The 18,040-nt window shown below is 68.5% G+C and overlaps 1 protein-coding gene across 2 annotated transcripts; it reads left to right on the forward strand.

The window, feature by feature from the left end:
* Positions 1-1,795: 1,795 nt before the first annotated feature.
* On the forward strand, positions 1,796-16,730 carry LOC141978838 (phosphatidylinositol 4,5-bisphosphate 3-kinase catalytic subunit alpha isoform-like). Of its 2 annotated transcripts, XM_074941169.1 has the most exons (22): positions 1,797-2,072; positions 4,587-4,846; positions 5,226-5,388; positions 5,498-5,707; positions 6,009-6,259; positions 7,310-7,552; positions 7,997-8,082; positions 8,233-8,338; positions 8,567-8,719; positions 9,340-9,474; positions 9,647-9,771; positions 10,259-10,340; positions 10,451-10,615; positions 11,254-11,357; positions 11,549-11,720; positions 13,872-13,978; positions 14,169-14,290; positions 14,736-14,814; positions 15,012-15,182; positions 15,296-15,413; positions 15,541-15,692; positions 15,952-16,728. In XM_074941169.1, exons 1-22 carry the CDS (start codon positions 1,925-1,927, stop codon positions 16,235-16,237), a joined length of 3,438 nt encoding a protein of 1,145 aa, XP_074797270.1. In that variant the 5' UTR covers positions 1,797-1,924; the 3' UTR covers positions 16,238-16,728. The 2 variants fall into 2 exon arrangements, with proteins under 2 accessions (XP_074797271.1, XP_074797270.1); XM_074941170.1 differs by lacking the exon at positions 10,451-10,615 and having other exon boundaries at positions 1,796-2,072; positions 15,952-16,730.
* Positions 16,731-18,040: the final 1,310 nt, after the last annotated feature.

Below are 18,040 nucleotides of genomic sequence, written 5' to 3' on the forward strand. Positions count from 1 at the left end.
GTTCCCTTGAGAGGGGAGACCCAGAGTGTGGGGGTACTGCTGGGGCAGAACCCGGAGGTAAAGGGCACTGGAGTCCAGGAGGGACATGGGGCTAGCAGCAGACAAGACACCAGCCAGCAGAGGGTGCTCCGTGCGGGACAAGAGCTATTTGCCAAGATGACCAGCAGGAGGCGCCGCACCAGTGAGTCTTCGCTTCGCTACAATCCCCCCACACACCCCTCTATCCATCCCCAAACACACACACCCTTCTATCCATCCATCCATCCCCAAACACACACACCCTTCTATCCATCCATCCACCCATCCCTGCATCCATAGAACATGAGAACAGCCCTACTGGGTCAGATGAAAGGTCCATCTGACCCAGTGTCCTGTCTTCTGACAGTGGTCAATGCCTGGTCCCCCAGAGAGAATGAACAGAACAGGGAATCATCAAGTGATCCATCCCCTGTTGCCCATACCCAGCTTCTGGCAAACAGGAGCTAGGGACACCATCCCGGCTAATAGCCATTGATGGACCAATCCTCCAGGAACTTATCTAGTTCTTTTTTGAACCCCTGTTATAGTCTTGGCCTTCACAACATCCTCTAGCGAGGAGTTCCACAGGTTGACTGTGCATTTGGTGAAAAAATACTTACTTTTGTTTGTTTAAATCCTGCTGCCTATTCATTTAATCCATCCTCACCCCTCCATCCATCTCCAGCCTCACCTTTCCATCCATCCAACCATCCATTCCCGTATCTGCTCATCTTTCCAGCCATCCACCCCCATATCCATTCCTCTCCCTTCCTCAATCTATCCCCCACAGACACCTCTACTTCCATCCCCCAGTACACCCCTTTCTCCATCCGTCCCTGCCCACACACACCTGTATCTGTCTCTCGCTCTCCACTTGAACTCCAGTTCAATGCTTTTTTTGTTTGTTTTTGGCCTGAGAACTTCCTCTCTTTCAGAAAAAAAAAAAGTAAGTACTTGATTCTCATCTATCTAAACGATATTGTTCTCTTTTTCATTGGTCGAAATCTTAACCCCCGTGTAACGAAGATTTTAGTCGGGAAATTTCCTTCGTTGTTTTTTTCCTTCTTCAAATGAATCGCCCTCTATCAGCATCTATCCATCCATCCACCCCACCTTCACGCTGGTCTATTTAGCCACCTATCCCTAGATACGCTCCTGTTTTGATTCATCCATCCCCATGTACAACATCACTTGTGTGTCCAGCTACCTACTCCGCACTGTTCTCAGGATGGTCCCACTTCAATAACTAAATCTTTCTCCACCTTAATTAAGTTTGCCACCTAGAATGCCTGGAATAAAAATTGTTTTATTAAGCACTTTCTTGATCCATACGTGAGCCTATACACATATCTATCCCCTTATATATTCCTCTAGCTAATCAACGTCTTTCCCCAGACACTCCTCTGTATCTAACCAATCACTCAAATTATCTAGCTTTATCTCCAGACTTACCTTTCCTCCATCTTTCCCTGTACCCCTTATATAGCTAGTCGCAGACATCTCTCTCCTCTGTCCCCCTCCTGATCCTCAGACAATTTGCCAGAGCGATGAAGTTTTATAAAAAGCACAAATCCCTTCCTTTTCCAGGAGCAGATTTGTCTGGCTTGCAAGAATCATCTCACCCTGGCCCTAGTCCCCAAGTCCTGGGCCTGCCTCTCTCTTTCTGGCTGCAGAGTGAATCTGATTTGATGGTGCCATTTTCCAATGAACCCTCCCCAGCTGTGTGAGTGTGAATCTAGCGGAAATCCCTGCCTTCCCATGCCCGGATACTGCCTGCAAAAGCTTTTCCCACTCTGAGCAGAGAGAGAAGCAGGGGAGGAAATATGCAGCGGGGGAAGCCAGACGGATTTTGCACAGCTGCAGACATGTCTCTCCGTCTTCTCTCCTAGCTGCTGGGGGGGTGCGGATGGTTTGGCATTGGGGGCTTGAGTTGCTCAGTTCAGGGACTAAAAATCCTGTGTTTTTTTTGTCCCCCCCCACCTTCCCCTTCTGGCTGTGGGAGTTGGTCAGTTTCGCAAGAGGAAATCGACTAAAGGCACAGACCCAGCCAGCATGTAAGTAGCCAGGGTCCCCCTCTCTGGGGTGGGGTTGAGGGGGGGGAGAAAACATTATTGAGCCCTCAGTAACATCTAGGGAGATCAGAAAGACAAGCTCCCCCCACCCCCTTACTTTTTAGGGGGGGGTGTTCCCGTGTTCCCTGAACGAAGAAAACAAAACGCAGGTCAGCAGGGGAAGAAAAGGGGGGATTTCTGGGCTGGCATGGGGTTTCCCCCTCCTCCCCCTTCTGGTGCTGGGAGTTGGTTTCTAGCGGGGCAGGGGATGAGGGGAGGCTGGGAGGCTGTCACCTGGGAGCTGCTTCCAGATAGGAAGGGCCCTAGGATATCACCTGGCTCACTGGGATTCAAAAAGTATCGGTCTTCCCCCTCCGCCCCCCTCAGCCTCCTTCTCCGCCACTGAGCTGCCAGGGTGACCTTGGGCATGTCTCTTTGCCTCCTGTGACGAAGTGGGAATGTTCTTAATGTTGTCTCTGAATACTGTGTGGGTGCCTCTGTTTCCCCTAGGCAGTTCTTCAGTATCCAGGTAGTGGGATAAGGGGGTGTGATTGTGGCAGAGCCCTAGAGGGCCAGTGCGATGGTGTCTGCACAGAGAATGGCCGACACCCTGGCTACTGATGGCCTGGGCCCCTCCCCTGCAAGGTGCCAGCTGAAGGGGTTGGCGAACAAAGAGATCCGGTGGCCTCCTGTCCTGGGAAAGAGACAAAGGCCAGAGGCGGGGGCGGGAGAGTTTCAGTTTGGGTCTGGCTGGGGAAATGGAGGGAGGCCCAGACCTGGGCTCTGGCCTCCCTGGCCCCAAGACAGACCTGGCTGAGGGGTCCTGTTCTCTGCACCTACAAGCTCTGCGTTAGACCATGTTCCTGTCATCTAATAAACCTTCTGTGTTACTGGCTGGCTGAGAGTCACGTCTGACTGCGGAGCTGGGGGGCAGGACCCTCTGGCTGCCCCAGGAGCCCGCCTGGGCGGACTTGCTGTGGGAAGCACAGGGAGGAGCAGAGGAGGCTGAATGCTCCGAGGTCAGACCCAGGAAGGGGGAAGCCGGGTGAGCTTCTTGCCCTGGAGACAGGCTGCTCCTAGAGAGGAGACTTCCCCAGAGTCCTGCCTGGCTTCGTAGGGAGCAGATCCAGAGCATCGCCCGGGGACGCCATGACACCCCCTACCCTCTTTGTGCTGCTGTTTCCCTTTTCCTGAGCTAGGTCTGTTTAGATTGTAAGCTCATAGGGGTGGGGACACCGGGGCCCCTGATCTCGGTCGGGGGTGGAAAGGGTCTGCAGCGGCCTGACACAATGGGGGACCCTGATCTTGGTCGGGAATGGGGCAGGGAGGGGGGGTGTCTAAAGCACGAATTTCATCTTCTGTCTGTCTCCAGTCATTCGCACTTCCTGCTTCTGTCTGGCTTTTGGGTGTCTGACAAGGGCAGAGGAATTCATAGACGAGGGGAAAAGAGACACCTCTCAGCACCGCCGACAGGCCCGGGGCCAGAGTGGGGACCCCACCCTTGTGTCGGGTGCTGCAAAGATCCCCCCCCGCAACCTAGATTAGGGGCCCCGCATTGTGCCCCAGACTGCAGAGACACCAAGAGAGAGACCCTGCCCAGTCCACCCAGAGAGAAGTGCGATTGCGCCCATTTTACTGCCGGGGGAACTGAGGCAGGAGTCGGCACGAATGATCCCGCCGCGGTTCCTGGGCGTTATTCCAGCTGGAAGGGTCGGTAGGCACAGGGGATGTGAGGGATTAACCAGAAGGGGTGTTTAAATAATAAAAGTGGAGGTCTGGTGAATTTCTGTCTCCTCTTGGATGGATCTTGCCGCTTGCTGGGAAGTTCTGGCTTCTCTGCTCCTGTGTGCCGGGGTCCCAGTGAAGGTGAGCTAGCCTGAAAGCGGTGGGGAGAGACAAGTTGACCCCAGCCCCCAATTCTCTACAAGCAGGCAACAAAACCACTGTTGCATCTTTGGGGCAGGGCCTGTCTCTCGCCCCGTGTCTGTGCAGCGCCCGGCACGACGGGGCCCTGATTCGAGCTGGGGCAGGGCCTGTCTCTCGCCCCGTGTCTGTGCAGCGCCCGGCACGACGGGGCCCTGATTCGAGCTGGGGCAGGGCCTGTCTCTCGCCCCGTGTCTGTGCAGCGCCCGGCACGACGGGGCCCTGATTCGAGCTGGGGCAGGGCCTGTCTCTCGCCCCGTGTCTGTGCAGCGCCCGGCACGACGGGGCCCTGATTCGAGCTGGGGCAGGGCCTGTCTCTCGCCCCGTGTCTGTGCAGCGCCCGGCACGACGGGGCCCTGATTCGAGCTGGGGCAGGGCCTGTCTCTCGCCCCGTGTCTGTGCAGCGCCCGGCACGACGGGGCCCTGATTCGAGCTGGGGCAGGGCCTGTGTCTCGCCATGTCAGGGTTGAGGGGAATCAGGAGAGCTGGCAGGGGGAACACAGGCGTGGGGGCGGTGGGTCGCGAGTGGGGGGCACCGGCGGAGCTGGGGAGGCTGCAGGCCGGGAGTGAGGGGCATGTCTGCTCTCTCCGCAGGTGGGCCCGACGCCTTACTCCCGGGCCGCGTCTCTAGCAGGGCCAGGGGGCCCCCCCCCGCCGGTGCAGCCATGCCGCCGCGGCCGTCGTCCGGGGAGCTGTGGGGGCTGCATCTCATGCCCCCCCGGATCATGGTGGATTGCTGCCTCCCCAACGGCATGCTGGTCACCCTGGAGTGCCTGCGCGAGGCCGCGCTGCTGGGCATCAAACACGAGCTCTTCCGAGAGGCCCGGAAATACCCCCTCTTCCACCTGCTGCAGGTGAGCCGGACGCCTGGGTCCCTTCCCGGGCTGGGGGGTTAGAGCGGTGGGGGCTGGGAGCCCGGACTCCTGGGTTCTCTCCCTGGCTCTGGGAGGGGTGTGGGGTCTGGTGGGTCAGAGCAGCGGGGTCTGGGAGCCCGGACTCCTGGGTTCTCTCCCTGGCTCTGGGAGGGGTGCGGGGTCTGGTGGGTCAGAGCCGGGGGGCTGGGAGCCAGGACTCCTGGGTTCCGTTCCCAGCTCTGGGAGGGGAGTTGGGGGCTGGTGGTTAGAGCAGGGGGGCTGGGAGCCGGACTCCTGGGTTCTCTCCCTGGCTCTGGGAGGGGCGGGGGGCTGGTGTGTGGGGGTTCGGATTGCAGCATCTGTGCCCTCCCCGCCCCAGGACGAATCCTCCTACATCTTCGTGGGGGTGACCCAGGAGGCCGAGCGGGAGGAGTTCTTCGACGAGTCCCGGCGGCTGTGTGACCTGCGGCTCTTCCAGCCCATCCTCAAGGTCATCGAGCCGGTCGGCAACCGGGAGGAGAAAATCCTCAACCGGGAGATTGGTGAGCGGGGCCAGGCCTAGATTCGGCGCGGGTGAGGGGGGGGTGGCGGGTGAGGGGGGGGCTCTGTCTGGTCTCAGCCCCCTCCTCCTGCCCGCCCCCCCACACCCAGGCTTCGCCATCGGGATGCCCATCTGCGAGTTCGAGCTGGTGAAGGACCCCGAGGTGCAGGATTTCCGCCGCTCCATCCTGGCCGTGTGCCGCGAGGCCGTGGAGACGCGGGAGGCCGGCGGGCCCCACAGCCAGGCCCTCTACGTCTACCCCCCTAACGTGGAGTCCAGCCCCGAGCTGCCCAAACATGTCTACAGCAAGCTGGACAAGGGTGAGGGGGGGTTCCTGTGCTCCCTGGGGGTCTGAGCGCCGTGGGGGGGGGAAGGGGTCCTGTGCTCCCTGGGGGTCTGAGCGCCATGGGGTAGTGGGGGACTGTGTGATCTGAGCCCCATGGGGCAGAGGCAAGTGGGGGGCCTGGAGCAAGTGGGGCGGTCCCAGGGTGGGGGCGGAGTGTGCGCGCCGTGGCGGGGGCCTGGGTCCCATGGGGTGGAAGAAGCGGGTCTGGGATGGGGGACAAAGGGCAGCCCCCCTACTTTTCCTTTCTTTGTCCCCCCCGCGTGGCCCCGCCCCAGGCCGGCTGATGGTGGCCGTGTGGGTGATCGTCTCGCCCCACCTGGACAAGCAGAAATACACCCTGGCGGCCCCGCACGACGCGCTGCCCGGCCAGGTGATCGCCGACGCCATCCGCAAACGCAGCCGCAGCCTGCACCTGGCGCCCGAGCAGCTGCAGCGCTGCCTGCAGGAGTACCAGGGCCAGTACCTGCTCAAGGTGTGCGGCGCCGACGAGTACCTGCTGCAGGAGTGCCCGCTCAGCCAGTACAAGGTGAGGGCCGGGGCCCGGGGCCCCGCTCGGCCGCCCCCGGCCCGCTCAGCCAGTACGAGGTGAGGGCCGGGGCCCCGCTCGGCCGCCCCCGGCCCGCTCAGCCAGTACGAGGTGAGGGCTGGGGCCCGGGGCCCCGCTCGGCCGCCCCCGGCCCGCTCAGCCAGTACGAGGTGAGGGCTGGGGCCCGGGGCCCCGCTCGGCCGCCCCCGGCCCGCTCAGCCAGTACGAGGTGAGGGCCGGGGCCCCGCTCGGCCACCCCCGGCCCGCTCAGCCACTACGAGGTGAGGGCCGGGGCCCGGGGCCCCGCTCGGCCGCCCCCGGCCCGCTCAGCCAGTACGAGGTGAGGGCTGGGGCCCGGGGCCCCGCTCGGCCGCCCCCGGCCCGCTCAGCCAGTACGAGGTGAGGGCCGGGGCCCCGCTCGGCCACCCCCGGCCCGCTCAGCCAGTACGAGGTGAGGGCCGGGGCCCGGGGCCCCGCTCGGCCACCCCCGGCCCGCTCAGCCACTACGAGGTGAGGGCCGGGGCCCCGCTCGGCCACCCCCGGCCCGCTCAGCCAGTACGAGGTGAGGGCCGGGGCCCGGGGCCCCGCTCGGCCGCCCCCGGCCCGCTCAGCCAGTACGAGGTGAGGGCCGGGGCCCCGCTCGGCCACCCCCGGCCCGCTCAGCCAGTACGAGGTGAGGGCCGGGGCCCCGCTCGGCCACCCCCGGCCCGCTCAGCCAGTACAAGGTGAGGGCCGGGGCCCCGCTCGGCCACCCCGGCCACCCCCGGCCCGCTCAGCCAGTACAAGGTGAGGGCCGGGGCCCGGGGCCCCGCTCGGCCACCCCCGGCCCGCTCAGCCAGTACGAGGTGAGGGCCGGGGCCCCGCTCAGCCACCCCGGCCCGCTCAGCCAGTACAAGGTGAGGGCTGGGGCCCGGGGCCCCGCTCGGCCACCCCCGGCCCACTCACCCAGTACGAGGTGAGGGCCCGGGGCCCCGCTCGGCCACCCCCAGCCCGCTCAGCCAGTACGAGGTGGGAACGTGCTCTCGCGCTCTCTCTCTCTCTCTGCCCCAGTACATGAGGAACTGCATCGCCGTGGGGCGCCTGCCCCACCTCATGCTCATGTCCAAGGAGAGTCTGTACAGCCAGCTGCCGGCCAACGTCTTCCTGCTGCCCTCCTACGCCCGCCGGGCCGGCCCCGGCGCCCACGCCAACGGGGACCTGCCCGCCACCTCCCTCTGGTCCGTCCCCAGCTTGCTGAGCATCCGCGTGCTGTGTGCGACCTACGTCAACGTCAACGTCCGCGACATCGACAAGGCGAGGGGGGCCGGACGCCTGGGTTCTCTCCCCGGCTCTGGGAGGGGAGTGGGGGCTGGTGGGTTAGAGCGGGGGGGGGGGCTGGGAGCCAGGACTCCTGGGTTCTCTCCCCGGCTCTGGAAGGGCAGTGGGGGCTGGTGGGTTAGAGCAGGGGGGGCTGGGAGCCAGGACTCCTGGGTTCTCTCTCCGGCTCTGGAAGGGGAGTGGGGGCTGGTGGGTTAGAGCAGGGGGGGCTGGGAGCCAGGACTCCTGGGTTCTCTCTCCGGCTCTGGGAGGGGAGTGGGGGCTGGTGGGTTAGAGCAGGGGGGGCTGGGAGCCAGGACTCCTGGGTTCTCTCTCCGGCTCTGGGAGGGGAGTGGGGGCTGGTGGGTTAGAGCAGGGGGGGCTGGGAGCCAGGACTCCTGGGTCCCCTGGCATGATGGCTCCTTCTCTCCCATTTCCCAGATCTACGTCCGGACGGGGATTTACCACGGCGGGGAGCCCCTCTGCGACAACGTCAACACCCAGCGTGTTCCCTGCTCCAACCCCAGGTAGAGGGGCGGGGGGGGCCCGGCAGGGGGTGCTCTCCCTCCTCACTCAGCCCTGGCCCCTGCCCCGCTGTGGGGTGGCCAGGAACGGGCTGGGGGGCTCCTCCCCCCGTGTCCGTCGGTACGGAGCCCAACCTGTGTCCCTCTCCCCAGGTGGAACGAATGGCTCTCGTACGACATCTACCTCGCCGACCTGCCCCGTGCCGCCCGCCTCTGCCTCTCCATCTGCTCCGTCAAGGGCCGCAAGGGGGCGAAAGAGGTGTGGGGGGGAATGGGGCAGGGGCCTGTCCCATCTGGGGGGGCGCCGGCCCCGGGGCAGGGACTGGCTGGCTCGGGGGGGTGGGGAATGGGGCACAGGGGCTGTCCCCTCTAGGGGACGCCGGCTCCCACCCGGCCCCAGGGTGGGGACTGGCTGGCTCAGGGGGGCGGGGACTGGGGGGCAGGCTGGCTGTGACCCCCCCATGGTCTCTGTCCCGCCCCCTGGCAGGAACACTGCCCCCTGGCGTGGGGGAACGTCAATCTCTTTGATTACAAAGATACCTTGGTGGCTGGGAAGATGGCGCTGAACCTGTGGCCGGTGCCCCACGGCCTGGAGGACTTACTGAACCCCATTGGTGTGGGGGGCTCCAACCCCAACAAGGTGAGTGTTTTCCTGCCCCCCTGCTCAGCCGGTGCCCCTCACTCCCGACCCGCAGCCCCTGACCAGTCTGGCCCTGGGCCCCCCAGCTCTGTCCCGTCCCATCCCGCAGTGGGGTATCTGGCTATTAACCCCCCCCTCGCCTGTCTGCAGCCGGAAGCCCAGTTTGCTCCCTCTCGTGGTGGTTAGCAGTATTGCAGCCAACTTCTCTCCGCCCGCAGCTGGCAGTTATGGTAGGGCCTACTCAAAACGCACCAGGCCAAGACGGTCCGGCTAAGCGCTTAGAGACACCCGCTGTGAAACCGTAAACAAGCCTCAGTGGTGCCGTCTCCCGGACATAATCACAGTAGGGCCTACGTAAATACACAGGGCCAGCATAATCTGCCCAGGATGGCGGGGCAACAAGACCACATCACAGGGAGATCTATGGAGGTGCTACAATAATAGATCCATGTGGCCCTCTTGTGTGTTATTGTAGGGCCTACATAAATTGGAAGGGGCTGAGCACATTGTTTTTGGGGTGACTTAGGGGTGCTTTGCTGGGGGTGGGGAGTCCCCTTTGGATGGGGATGGGGGTGCTTAGGGTTCTGACCCCCTTTTTACCCCCCTCTCCCCCCCCCCAGGAGACCCCCTGCCTGGAGCTCGAGTTTACCTGGTTCAGCCACGCGGTGAAGTTCGCCGACGAGGCGCAGATCGAGGATCACGCGAACCGGAGCATGTCGCGGGAGCTGGGCCTCAACTGCTGCCTCACGGGGCTGGTAAGGGGGGGCCCTTCCCCTCTGCGGGGCGCTGGCTCCCACCCAGCCCCAGGGCGGGGACTGGCTGGCCCAGGGGGGAAGGGAATGGGGCACAGGGCCTGTCCCTTCGAGGGGGTGGCGGCTGAGCACACTGGGTGTTTTGGGGGGACCCCCCCACCCCGTTTCCCTGCAGAGCAACCGCCTGGCCCGGGACAGCAGCCTGCTGGAGAACGAACTGGAGCAACTCCACAGCATCTGCCACCGCGACCCCCTGTCGGAGATCACCGAGCAGGAGAAAGACTTCCTCTGGAGGCACCGGTAGGCAGCCCGGACGCCTGGGTTCTCTCCCCGGCTCTGGGAGGGGAGTGGGGGCTGGTGGGTCAGAGCAGGGGGGGCTGGGAGCCGGGATGCCTGGGTTCTCTCCCCGGCTCTGGGAGGGGAGTGGGGGCTGGTGGGTCAGAGCAGGGGGGGCTGGGAGCCGGGATGCCTGGGTTCTCTCCCCGGCTCTGGGAGGGGAGTGGGGGCTGGTGGGTCAGAGCAGGGGGGGCTGGGAGCCAGGATGCCTGGGTTCTCTCCCCGGCTCTGGGAGAGGAGTGGGGGCGGGTGGGTCAGAGCAGGGGGGGGCTGGGAGCCAGGATGCCTGGGTTCTCTCCCCGGCTCTGGGAGAGGAGTGGGGGCGGGTGGGTCAGAGCAGGGGGGGCTGGGAGCCAGGACTCCTGGGTTCTCGCCCCTATGTGGTGGGGGGGCTGAGCAGGGGGTTGGGGGCACAACCTCAGACGCCCCCCCCACCCTGCTCTTGTTGCAGCCATTACTGCGTGAACATCCCAGAGACGCTGCCCAAGCTGCTGCTGTCCGTCAAGTGGAATTCGCGGGACGAGGTGGCTCAGGTACCTGGAACCGCCCCCCCCCCGGCCGGCTCCGAGCCCCGGGGGACGGGCGGGAGCGGGCTGGGGCTCTCTGCCCCGCCGGCCCCGCCAGCCTGTCTCTGCCCCCGCAGATGTACTGCCTCCTTCGGGAATGGCCCCTCATCGCGCCGGAGCTGGCCATGGAGCTGCTGGACTGCAACTTCCCCGACCCCCGGGTGCGGGAGTTCGCCCTCCAGTGCCTGGCCCAGGGGCTGACGGACGACAAGCTGAGCCAGTACCTCATCCAGCTGGTCCAGGTCCCGCCACGCCCCCCGCCCCGTGCCCCCGTCCTGCACCCCCATCCCGCCCCCCCAGGCCGTGCCCCCCGTCCCGCCCCCAGGCCACGCCCTCCAGGCCGCGCCCCCGTCCTGCACCCCCATCCCGCCCCCCCCAGGCCGCGCCCCCCATCCCGCCCCCAGGCCGCGCCCCCCAGGCCGTGTCCCCCGTCCCGCCCCCAGGCCGTGCCCCCGTCCTGCACCCCCATCCCGCCCCCCCCAGGCCGTGCCCCCCGTCCCGCCCCCAGGCCGTGCCCCCGTCCTGCACCCCCATCCCGCCCCCCCCAGGCCGTGCCCCCCGTCCCGCCCCCAGGCCGTGCCCCCGTCCTGCACCCCCATCCCGCCCCCCCCAGGCCGCGCCCCCCGTCCCGCCCCCAGGCCGCGCCCCCCAGGCCGTGTCCCCCGTCCCGCCCCCAGGCCGTGCCCCCGTCCTGCACCCCCATCCCGCCCCCCCCAGGCCGTGCCCCCATCCCGCCCCCCGGTCCTGGCCCCTGGCAACCCCCGGCCACACCCCGGACCCCCCACCTGTGGCCCCTGTCCCGCCCCGGCCCAGCCCCGGCCCTGCTCCCTGCAGCCCAGCGCCCCCAGGGGCTGAGCCCGTCTCTCCGCCTCCCGGGCAGGTTCTGAAGTACGAGCAATACCTGGACAACCCGCTGGCCCGGTTCCTGCTCCGCAGGGCTTTGACCAACCAGCGCATCGGCCACTTCTACTTCTGGCACCTCAAGTGAGTGGGCGCCGCCCGCCAGGGCCCTGAAACGGGGACCCCATTCCCCACCAGGCCTGGGGGGCGGGAGCGAGGGGCGCCGGCCGGGACAGGGGGGCAGGGCTGGGCGGGGGGAGCGAGGGGCGCCGGCTGGGCTGGGGGGGGCTGCGGGTCGGCAGTCAGGGGCGACGTGCCTGTGGCGCCCCCCGCAGGTCGGAGATGCACAGCAGGACGGTGAGCCGGCGCTTCGGGCTGATGCTGGAGGCGTTCTGCCGGGGCTGCGGGATGTACCTGAAACACCTCAACCGGCAGGTGGAGGCGATGGAGAAACTCGTCAACCTGACGGACACCCTGCGGCAGGAGAAGAGAGACGAGACCCCGAAGGTACCGCCCGGCCGGCGCCCTCGCTCCCGACCCCCAGCCCCCGGCCCGGCCCGCGCCCTCGCTCCCGACCCCCAGCCCCCAGCCCGGCCTGGCCCGGCCGGCGCCCTCGCTCCCGACCCCCAGCCCCCGGCCTGGCCCGCGCCCCTCGCTCCCGACCCCCAGCCCCCAGCCCGGCACGCGCCCCTCGCTCCCGACCCCCAGCCCCCAGCCCGGCCTGGCCCGGCCGGCGCCCTCGCTCCCAGCCCCCAGCCCGGCCTGGCCCGGCCGGCGCCCTCGCTCCCGACCCCCAGCCCCCAGCCCGGCCGGCGCCCTCGCTCCCGACCCCCAGCCCCCGGCCCAGCCCGCGCCCTCGCTCCCGACCCCCAGCCCCCAGCCCGGCCTGGCCCAGCCGGCGCCCTCGCTCCCGACCCCCAGCCCCCGGCCTGGCCCGCGCCCCTCGCTCCCGACCCCCAGCCCCCAGCCCGGCACGCGCCCCTCGCTCCCGACCCCCAGCCCCCAGCCCGGCCTGCGCCCCTCGCTCCCGACCCCCAGCCCCCAGCCCGGCCTGGCCCGGCCGGCGCCCTCGCTCCCGACCCCCAGCCCCCGGCCCGGCCCGCGCCCCTCGCTCCCGACCCCCAGCCCCCAGCCCGGCCGGCGCCCTCGCTCCCGACCCCCAGCCCCCGGCCCGGCCCGCGCCCTCGCTCCCGACCCCCAGCCCCCAGCCCGGCCTGGCCCGGCCGGCGCCCTCGCTCCCGACCCCCAGCCCCCGGCCTGGCCCGCGCCCCTCGCTCCCGACCCCCAGCCCCCAGCCCGGCACGCGCCCCTCGCTCCCGACCCCCAGCCCCCAGCCCGGCCTGGCCCGGCCGGCGCCCTCGCTCCCGACCCCCAGCCCCCAGCCCGGCCGGCGCCCTCGCTCCCGACCCCCAGCCCCCGGCCCGGCCCGCGCCCTCGCTCCCGACCCCCAGCCCCCAGCCCGGCCTGGCCCAGCCGGCGCCCTCGCTCCCGACCCCCAGCCCCCGGCCTGGCCCGCGCCCCTCGCTCCCGACCCCCAGCCCCCAGCCCGGCACGCGCCCCTCGCTCCCGACCCCCAGCCCCCAGCCCGGCCTGCGCCCCTCGCTCCCGACCCCCAGCCCCCAGCCCGGCCTGGCCCGGCCGGCGCCCTCGCTTCCGACCCCCAGCCCCCGGCCCGGCCCGCGCCCCTCGCTCCCGACCCCCAGCCCCCAGCCCGGCACGCGCCCCTCGCTCCCGACCCCCAGCCCCCAGCCCGGCCTGCGCCCCTCGCTCCCGACCCCCAGCCCCCAGCCCGGCCTGGCCCGGCCGGCGCCCTCGCTCCCGACCCCCAGCCCGGCCTGCGCCCCTCGCTCCCGACCCCCAGCCCCCAGTCCGGCCCACGCCCCTCGCTCCCGACCCCCAGCCCCCAGCCCGGCCTGGCCCGGCCCGCGCCCCTCGCTCCCGACCCCCAGCCCCCGGCCCGGCCCGCGCCCCTCGCTCCCGACCCCCAGCCCCCGGCCCGGCACGCGCCCCTCGCTCCCGACCCCCAGCCCCCGGCCCGGCACGCGCCCCTCGCTCCCGACCCCCAGCCCCCGGCCCGGCCTGCGCCCCTCGCTCCCGACCCCCAGCCCCCAGCCCGGCCTGCGCCCCTCGCTCCCAACCCCCAGCCCCCAGTCCGGCACGCGCCCCTCGCTCCCGACCCCCAGGCCCCGGCCCAGCCCGCGCCCCTCGCTCCCGACCCCCAGCCCCCAGCCCGGCACGTGCCCCTCGCTCCTGACCCCCAGCCCCCCAGCCCAGCCGGCGCCCCCAACTCCCGACCCCCCAGCCCGGCCCACGCCCCTCGCTCCCAACCCCACAGCCCCCCAGCCCGGCCCGCGCCCTTGCTCCCGACCCCCAGCCCCCCGGCCCGGCCCGCACCCCTCGCTCCCGACCCCCAGCCCCCCGGCCCGCGCCCTCACTCCAGCCCCCCAGCCCGGCCGGCGCCCCTCGCTCCCAATCCGCAGCTCCCCCCAATCAGAGCCCTGTATCTGCCTCCCTGCCCCTCCCCCCAGGCAGATCTGTGACCCCGTCCCCATTCCAGCAGGATCCTGGAGCTCCCCCCTGCCCTGGGGTGGAGGAGGAGTGGGGCTGTGCCCTGGGTTCTTACCTGCCCCCAGTAATCGACCCCCCCATCTCCCCCAGATGCAGATGAAGTTCCTGGTGGAGCAGATGAGACGCCCGGATTACATGGAAGCTCTGCAGGGCTTCGTCTGCCCCCTGAACCCCGTCCACCAGCTGGGCAACGTCCGGTGAGGCCCGCAGGACTCCTGGGTCCTGTCCCCGGCTCAGGGCCGGGGGGGCTGGGAGCCCGGACTCCTGGGTTCTCCCCCCAGCTCTGAGAGGGGAGTGGGGGCTGGTGGGTTAGAGCTGGGGGGGGGTGGGGGCTGGGAGCCCGGACTCCTGGGTTCTCTCCCTGACAGGTCCCCCCGACCCTTCCAGGCTGGACGAATGCAGGATCATGTCATCGGCCAAGCGGCCGCTCTGGCTGAACTGGGAGAATCCGGACATCATGTCAGAGCTGCTCTTCACCAACCACGAGATCATCTTCAAGAATGGGGATGGTGAGGGGGGGCTGCGGGTCAGGAGTGAGGGGCGCCGGCAGACCTCGGGGGGCAGGGGATGCGGGTTGGGAGTGAGGGGCGCCGGCAGAGCTGGGGGGGCAGGGGCTGGGGGTCGGGACTGAGGGGCGCTGGCAGAGCTGGGGGGGCAGGGGCTGCGGATCGGGAGTGAGGGGCACCGGCAGGGCTGGGCGGGCCAGGGGGCTGCGGGTCAGGAGTGAGGGGCACCGGCAGGGCCGGGGGGGCAGGGGCTGCGGGTCGGGGGTGAGGGGCGTCGGCAGGGCTGGGGGGCAGGGACTGCGGGTCGGGGGTGAGGGGCGTCGGCAGGGCTGGGGGGGCAGGGGCTGCGGGTCGGGGGTGAGGGGCGCCGGCAGGGCTGGGGGGGCAGGGGCTGCGGGTCGGGGGCGAGGGGCGCTGCTGCAGTCCGTCTGTCCGTCTCTGGCTGTAGACCTCCGGCAGGACATGCTGACGCTGCAGATCATCCGGATCATGGAGAATATGTGGCAGAACCAAGGACTGGACCTTCGGTACTGGGGGGGGAACCCGCGTCCCTGCTCTGCTGGGGGGGGAGTCGGGAATTGGGGGGGGCTCAATGGGGGAGGTGGGCGCGTCTCGGCGCCGGGCGAGGGGTCCCCGGGTCACCGGCCGCCCCGCCCCAGAGGTGGCCGCATCTCCGCGCCGGGCGAGGGGGTCCCTGTCTCATCCTCCCTCCTGCCCCCCCCAGGATGCTGCCCTACGGCTGCCTGTCCATCGGGGACTGCGTGGGGCTGATCGAGGTGGTGAAGAGCTCCCACACCATCATGCAGATCCAGTGCAAGGGCGGCCTGAAGGGGGCGCTGCAGTTTAACAGCCACGCCCTGCACCACTGGCTGAAGGACAAGAACAAGGGGGACAGGTCAGGCCGGGTCCGCGGGGGCCGGGGGGCCGGCGGGAGGCGGGGGCCGTGGGGCAGGGCGCCGGGCAGAGGCGGGCCGGGGGGGCTGATTCACCCCTGGTGCTCTGGTTCAGTTACGACGCGGCCATCGACCTCTTCACCCGCTCGTGCGCCGGGTACTGCGTGGCCACCTTCGTTCTGGGCATCGGCGACCGTCACAACAGCAACATCATGGTGAAGGACGACGGGCAGGTGAGACCCCTCCCCCTTCCCCGCCCCCCGGAGCCAGCCAGGCCCCGCCCTGGGGCCGGAGGGGAGCCGGCGCCCCCCAGAGGGCACAGGCCCCGCGCCCCGTCCATCCTCCGACTCGTTCTCCCAGCTCTTCCACATCGACTTCGGCCACTTCCTGGACCACAAGAAGAAGAAGTTCGGCTACAAGCGGGAGCGGGTTCCCTTCGTCCTCACCCAGGACTTCCTCCTCGTCATCAGCAAAGGGGTGCCGGAGTGCACCAAGACCAAGGAGTTCGAGAGGTGAGGCCCCCTCCTGCTCCCAGCCCCCCCTGCTCTGACCCACCAGCCCCCACTGCCCTCCCAGCGCCAGGAGAGAACCCAGGTGTCCTGGCTCCCAGCCCCCCCGCTTGAACCCACCTGTCCCCACTCCCCTCCCAGCGCCAGGAGAGAACCCAGGCGTCCTGGCTCCCAGCCCCCCCGCTCTGACCCCCCGACCCCCTCCCCTCCCAGTGCCGGGGGGAGAACCCAGGCGTCCTGACCCCCGGCTGGGCCCCGGCAGGTTCCAGGAGATGTGCTACACGGCCTACCTGGCCATCCGGCACCACGCCAACCTGCTGATCAGCCTGTTCTCGCTGATGCTGAGCTCGGGGCTGCCGGAGCTGCAGTCCTTCGACGACATCGCCTACCTGCGCAAGACGCTGGCGCTCGACAAGTCGGAGCCGGAGGCGCTCGAGTACTTCACCAAGCAGATGAACGAAGCCCACCACGGCGGCTGGACCACCAAGATGGACTGGATCTTCCACACCATCCGCCACATGCCCCTCAGCGAGGCCGGGCACGACTGAGGGGCCCCGCCCCCTCCGCTCGGGGCCCCGCCCCCTCTGCTCGGGGCCCCGCCCTTCCTGGGGGCTCATGCCCGACCCGCCACCCAACCCTCGCTTCTTGGGCGTGTGGCTGAGGCCAGGGCCATGCCGGAGGGGGATGGGCCGTGAGCGACAGGGGACAGGGGGCAGGGTGTTTTCCCCTTGGAGGGGGGGTGTCCCAGGAGCACAGGCCCCACCCTCCTTGCACGGGCTCTGTTGCTCCTCCCCTGGGGGGAGGACCCATCAGCCCCTCCCACCCTTGGGCGGGGTGGGCATAGAGACTCATGCCTGCGAGGGGCAGAGGGTGCGGCCAAGCTCTTAAGCCCCTCCCCCTTGGGCGGGGCCTGAGGTGACTCCCGCCCCTTCTGGGTGTGCCCAGGGGAAGGGGGCCTTCCAGCTCCATCCTTTTCACAGGAGGAAGTGAGGGGTGGGGTCAAATCCATTGTGCCCCTCCCCTCAGGGGGGAGGGCAGAAGCCGGAGAGCCTTAAGCCCCTCCCCCTGTGGGGCGGGGACTGCACTGAGGGGGCGGGGCAAAGAGGGGGTGGACCGTCCCCCGGAGATTCCTGCTGGTTGCGGGGGCTGGAGGGGAGTCCTGCTCCCTTGACCTCTGACCCCCTTGGGGGGAGCAGTCAAGGGGGATTTAACTCCCTTTTTGAGGGGGCAACAGCTTGGGTCCCCCTCCCCCGAAATCCTCCAATGCACCTGAGCACCCAGACCCTGCCCCCTCTGATACTTGAATCCTGCCCCCCCCACCCCAATCTGCCGGGGGTGGGGCAGATACTTGAAATTTTTGCCTGGAGAATTTTTTTGTTCTTGTTGCAAAAATACAATTTTTTAAAAAGCCCGAACTGGCCCTGAACTGTGGGGGATGGGGGGGGGACTCTGCACGTGGGGGCTGGTACCCGTGGGGCCAGGTGCCCTGCCCCATTCCCCGCCCCCCTGTGCAAGGGAAATCTGGAGGGGGGGTTCAGGGTCCCCTGGAAATAGACACAGGGAGCTGTAGCATCCATTTTTATTGAGCTTTTGGGCTCCAGAGGTGGGGTGGGCGACACCTGCCCAGCTGGACCTGGCCTGAGGGGGACCCCCCCCACATTAGGGCAGGGGGAAATCGGACACATAGATAGGCTAGGTAGAGAGGTCAGGAGTGAACCCAGGAGTCCTGGCTCCCAGCCCCCCCCGCTCTAACCCACCAGCCCCCACTTCCCTCCCAGAGCCGGGGAGAGAACCCAGGAGTCCTGGCTCCCAGCTCCCCCTGCTCTAACCCACCAGCCCCCACTCCCCTCCCAGAGCCGGGGAGAGAACCCAGGAGTCCTGGCTCCCAGCTCCCCCTGCTCTAACCCACCAGCCCCCACTCCCCTCCCAGAGCTGGGGAGAGAACCCAGGAGTCCTGACGCCAGAGGCTGCAGCCCCGTCGCTCTGGGGATGGATTTATTGCGGGGTGCTGGGGGGGGACCCGCGGTGGGGAGCCAGCCTGTGATTGGTTCCTGGGGATGCTGAATGTCCATGGGTAACGGGGGGGGGTATAGAAGCTGGTGCTTCCAACAAAGGGTTAAATCTATCGCGTAGCAATAAACGAAACCATTTATAGTGGGCCCTGCCACTGATAAATTAACGGGGGGGGCAGCAGGGCTGGGGGGGGTCAGAGAAAGGGGTGACCCTTGGGTGCAGCTCTGGGGGGGTAGGCGAAAGGCCGGGTCCCTCTGGGGGTGGGGGGCTCGGTGAGGACCCGGGGGGGGGGATCCCGGGGCAGGGGACGCCCCCGGGGGGGCACCCAGGGGCGGGGC

The sequence above is a fragment of the Natator depressus genome, chromosome 28 (genome assembly GCF_965152275.1).
Source record: "Natator depressus isolate rNatDep1 chromosome 28, rNatDep2.hap1, whole genome shotgun sequence".
NCBI lineage: Eukaryota > Metazoa > Chordata > Testudines > Cheloniidae > Natator > Natator depressus.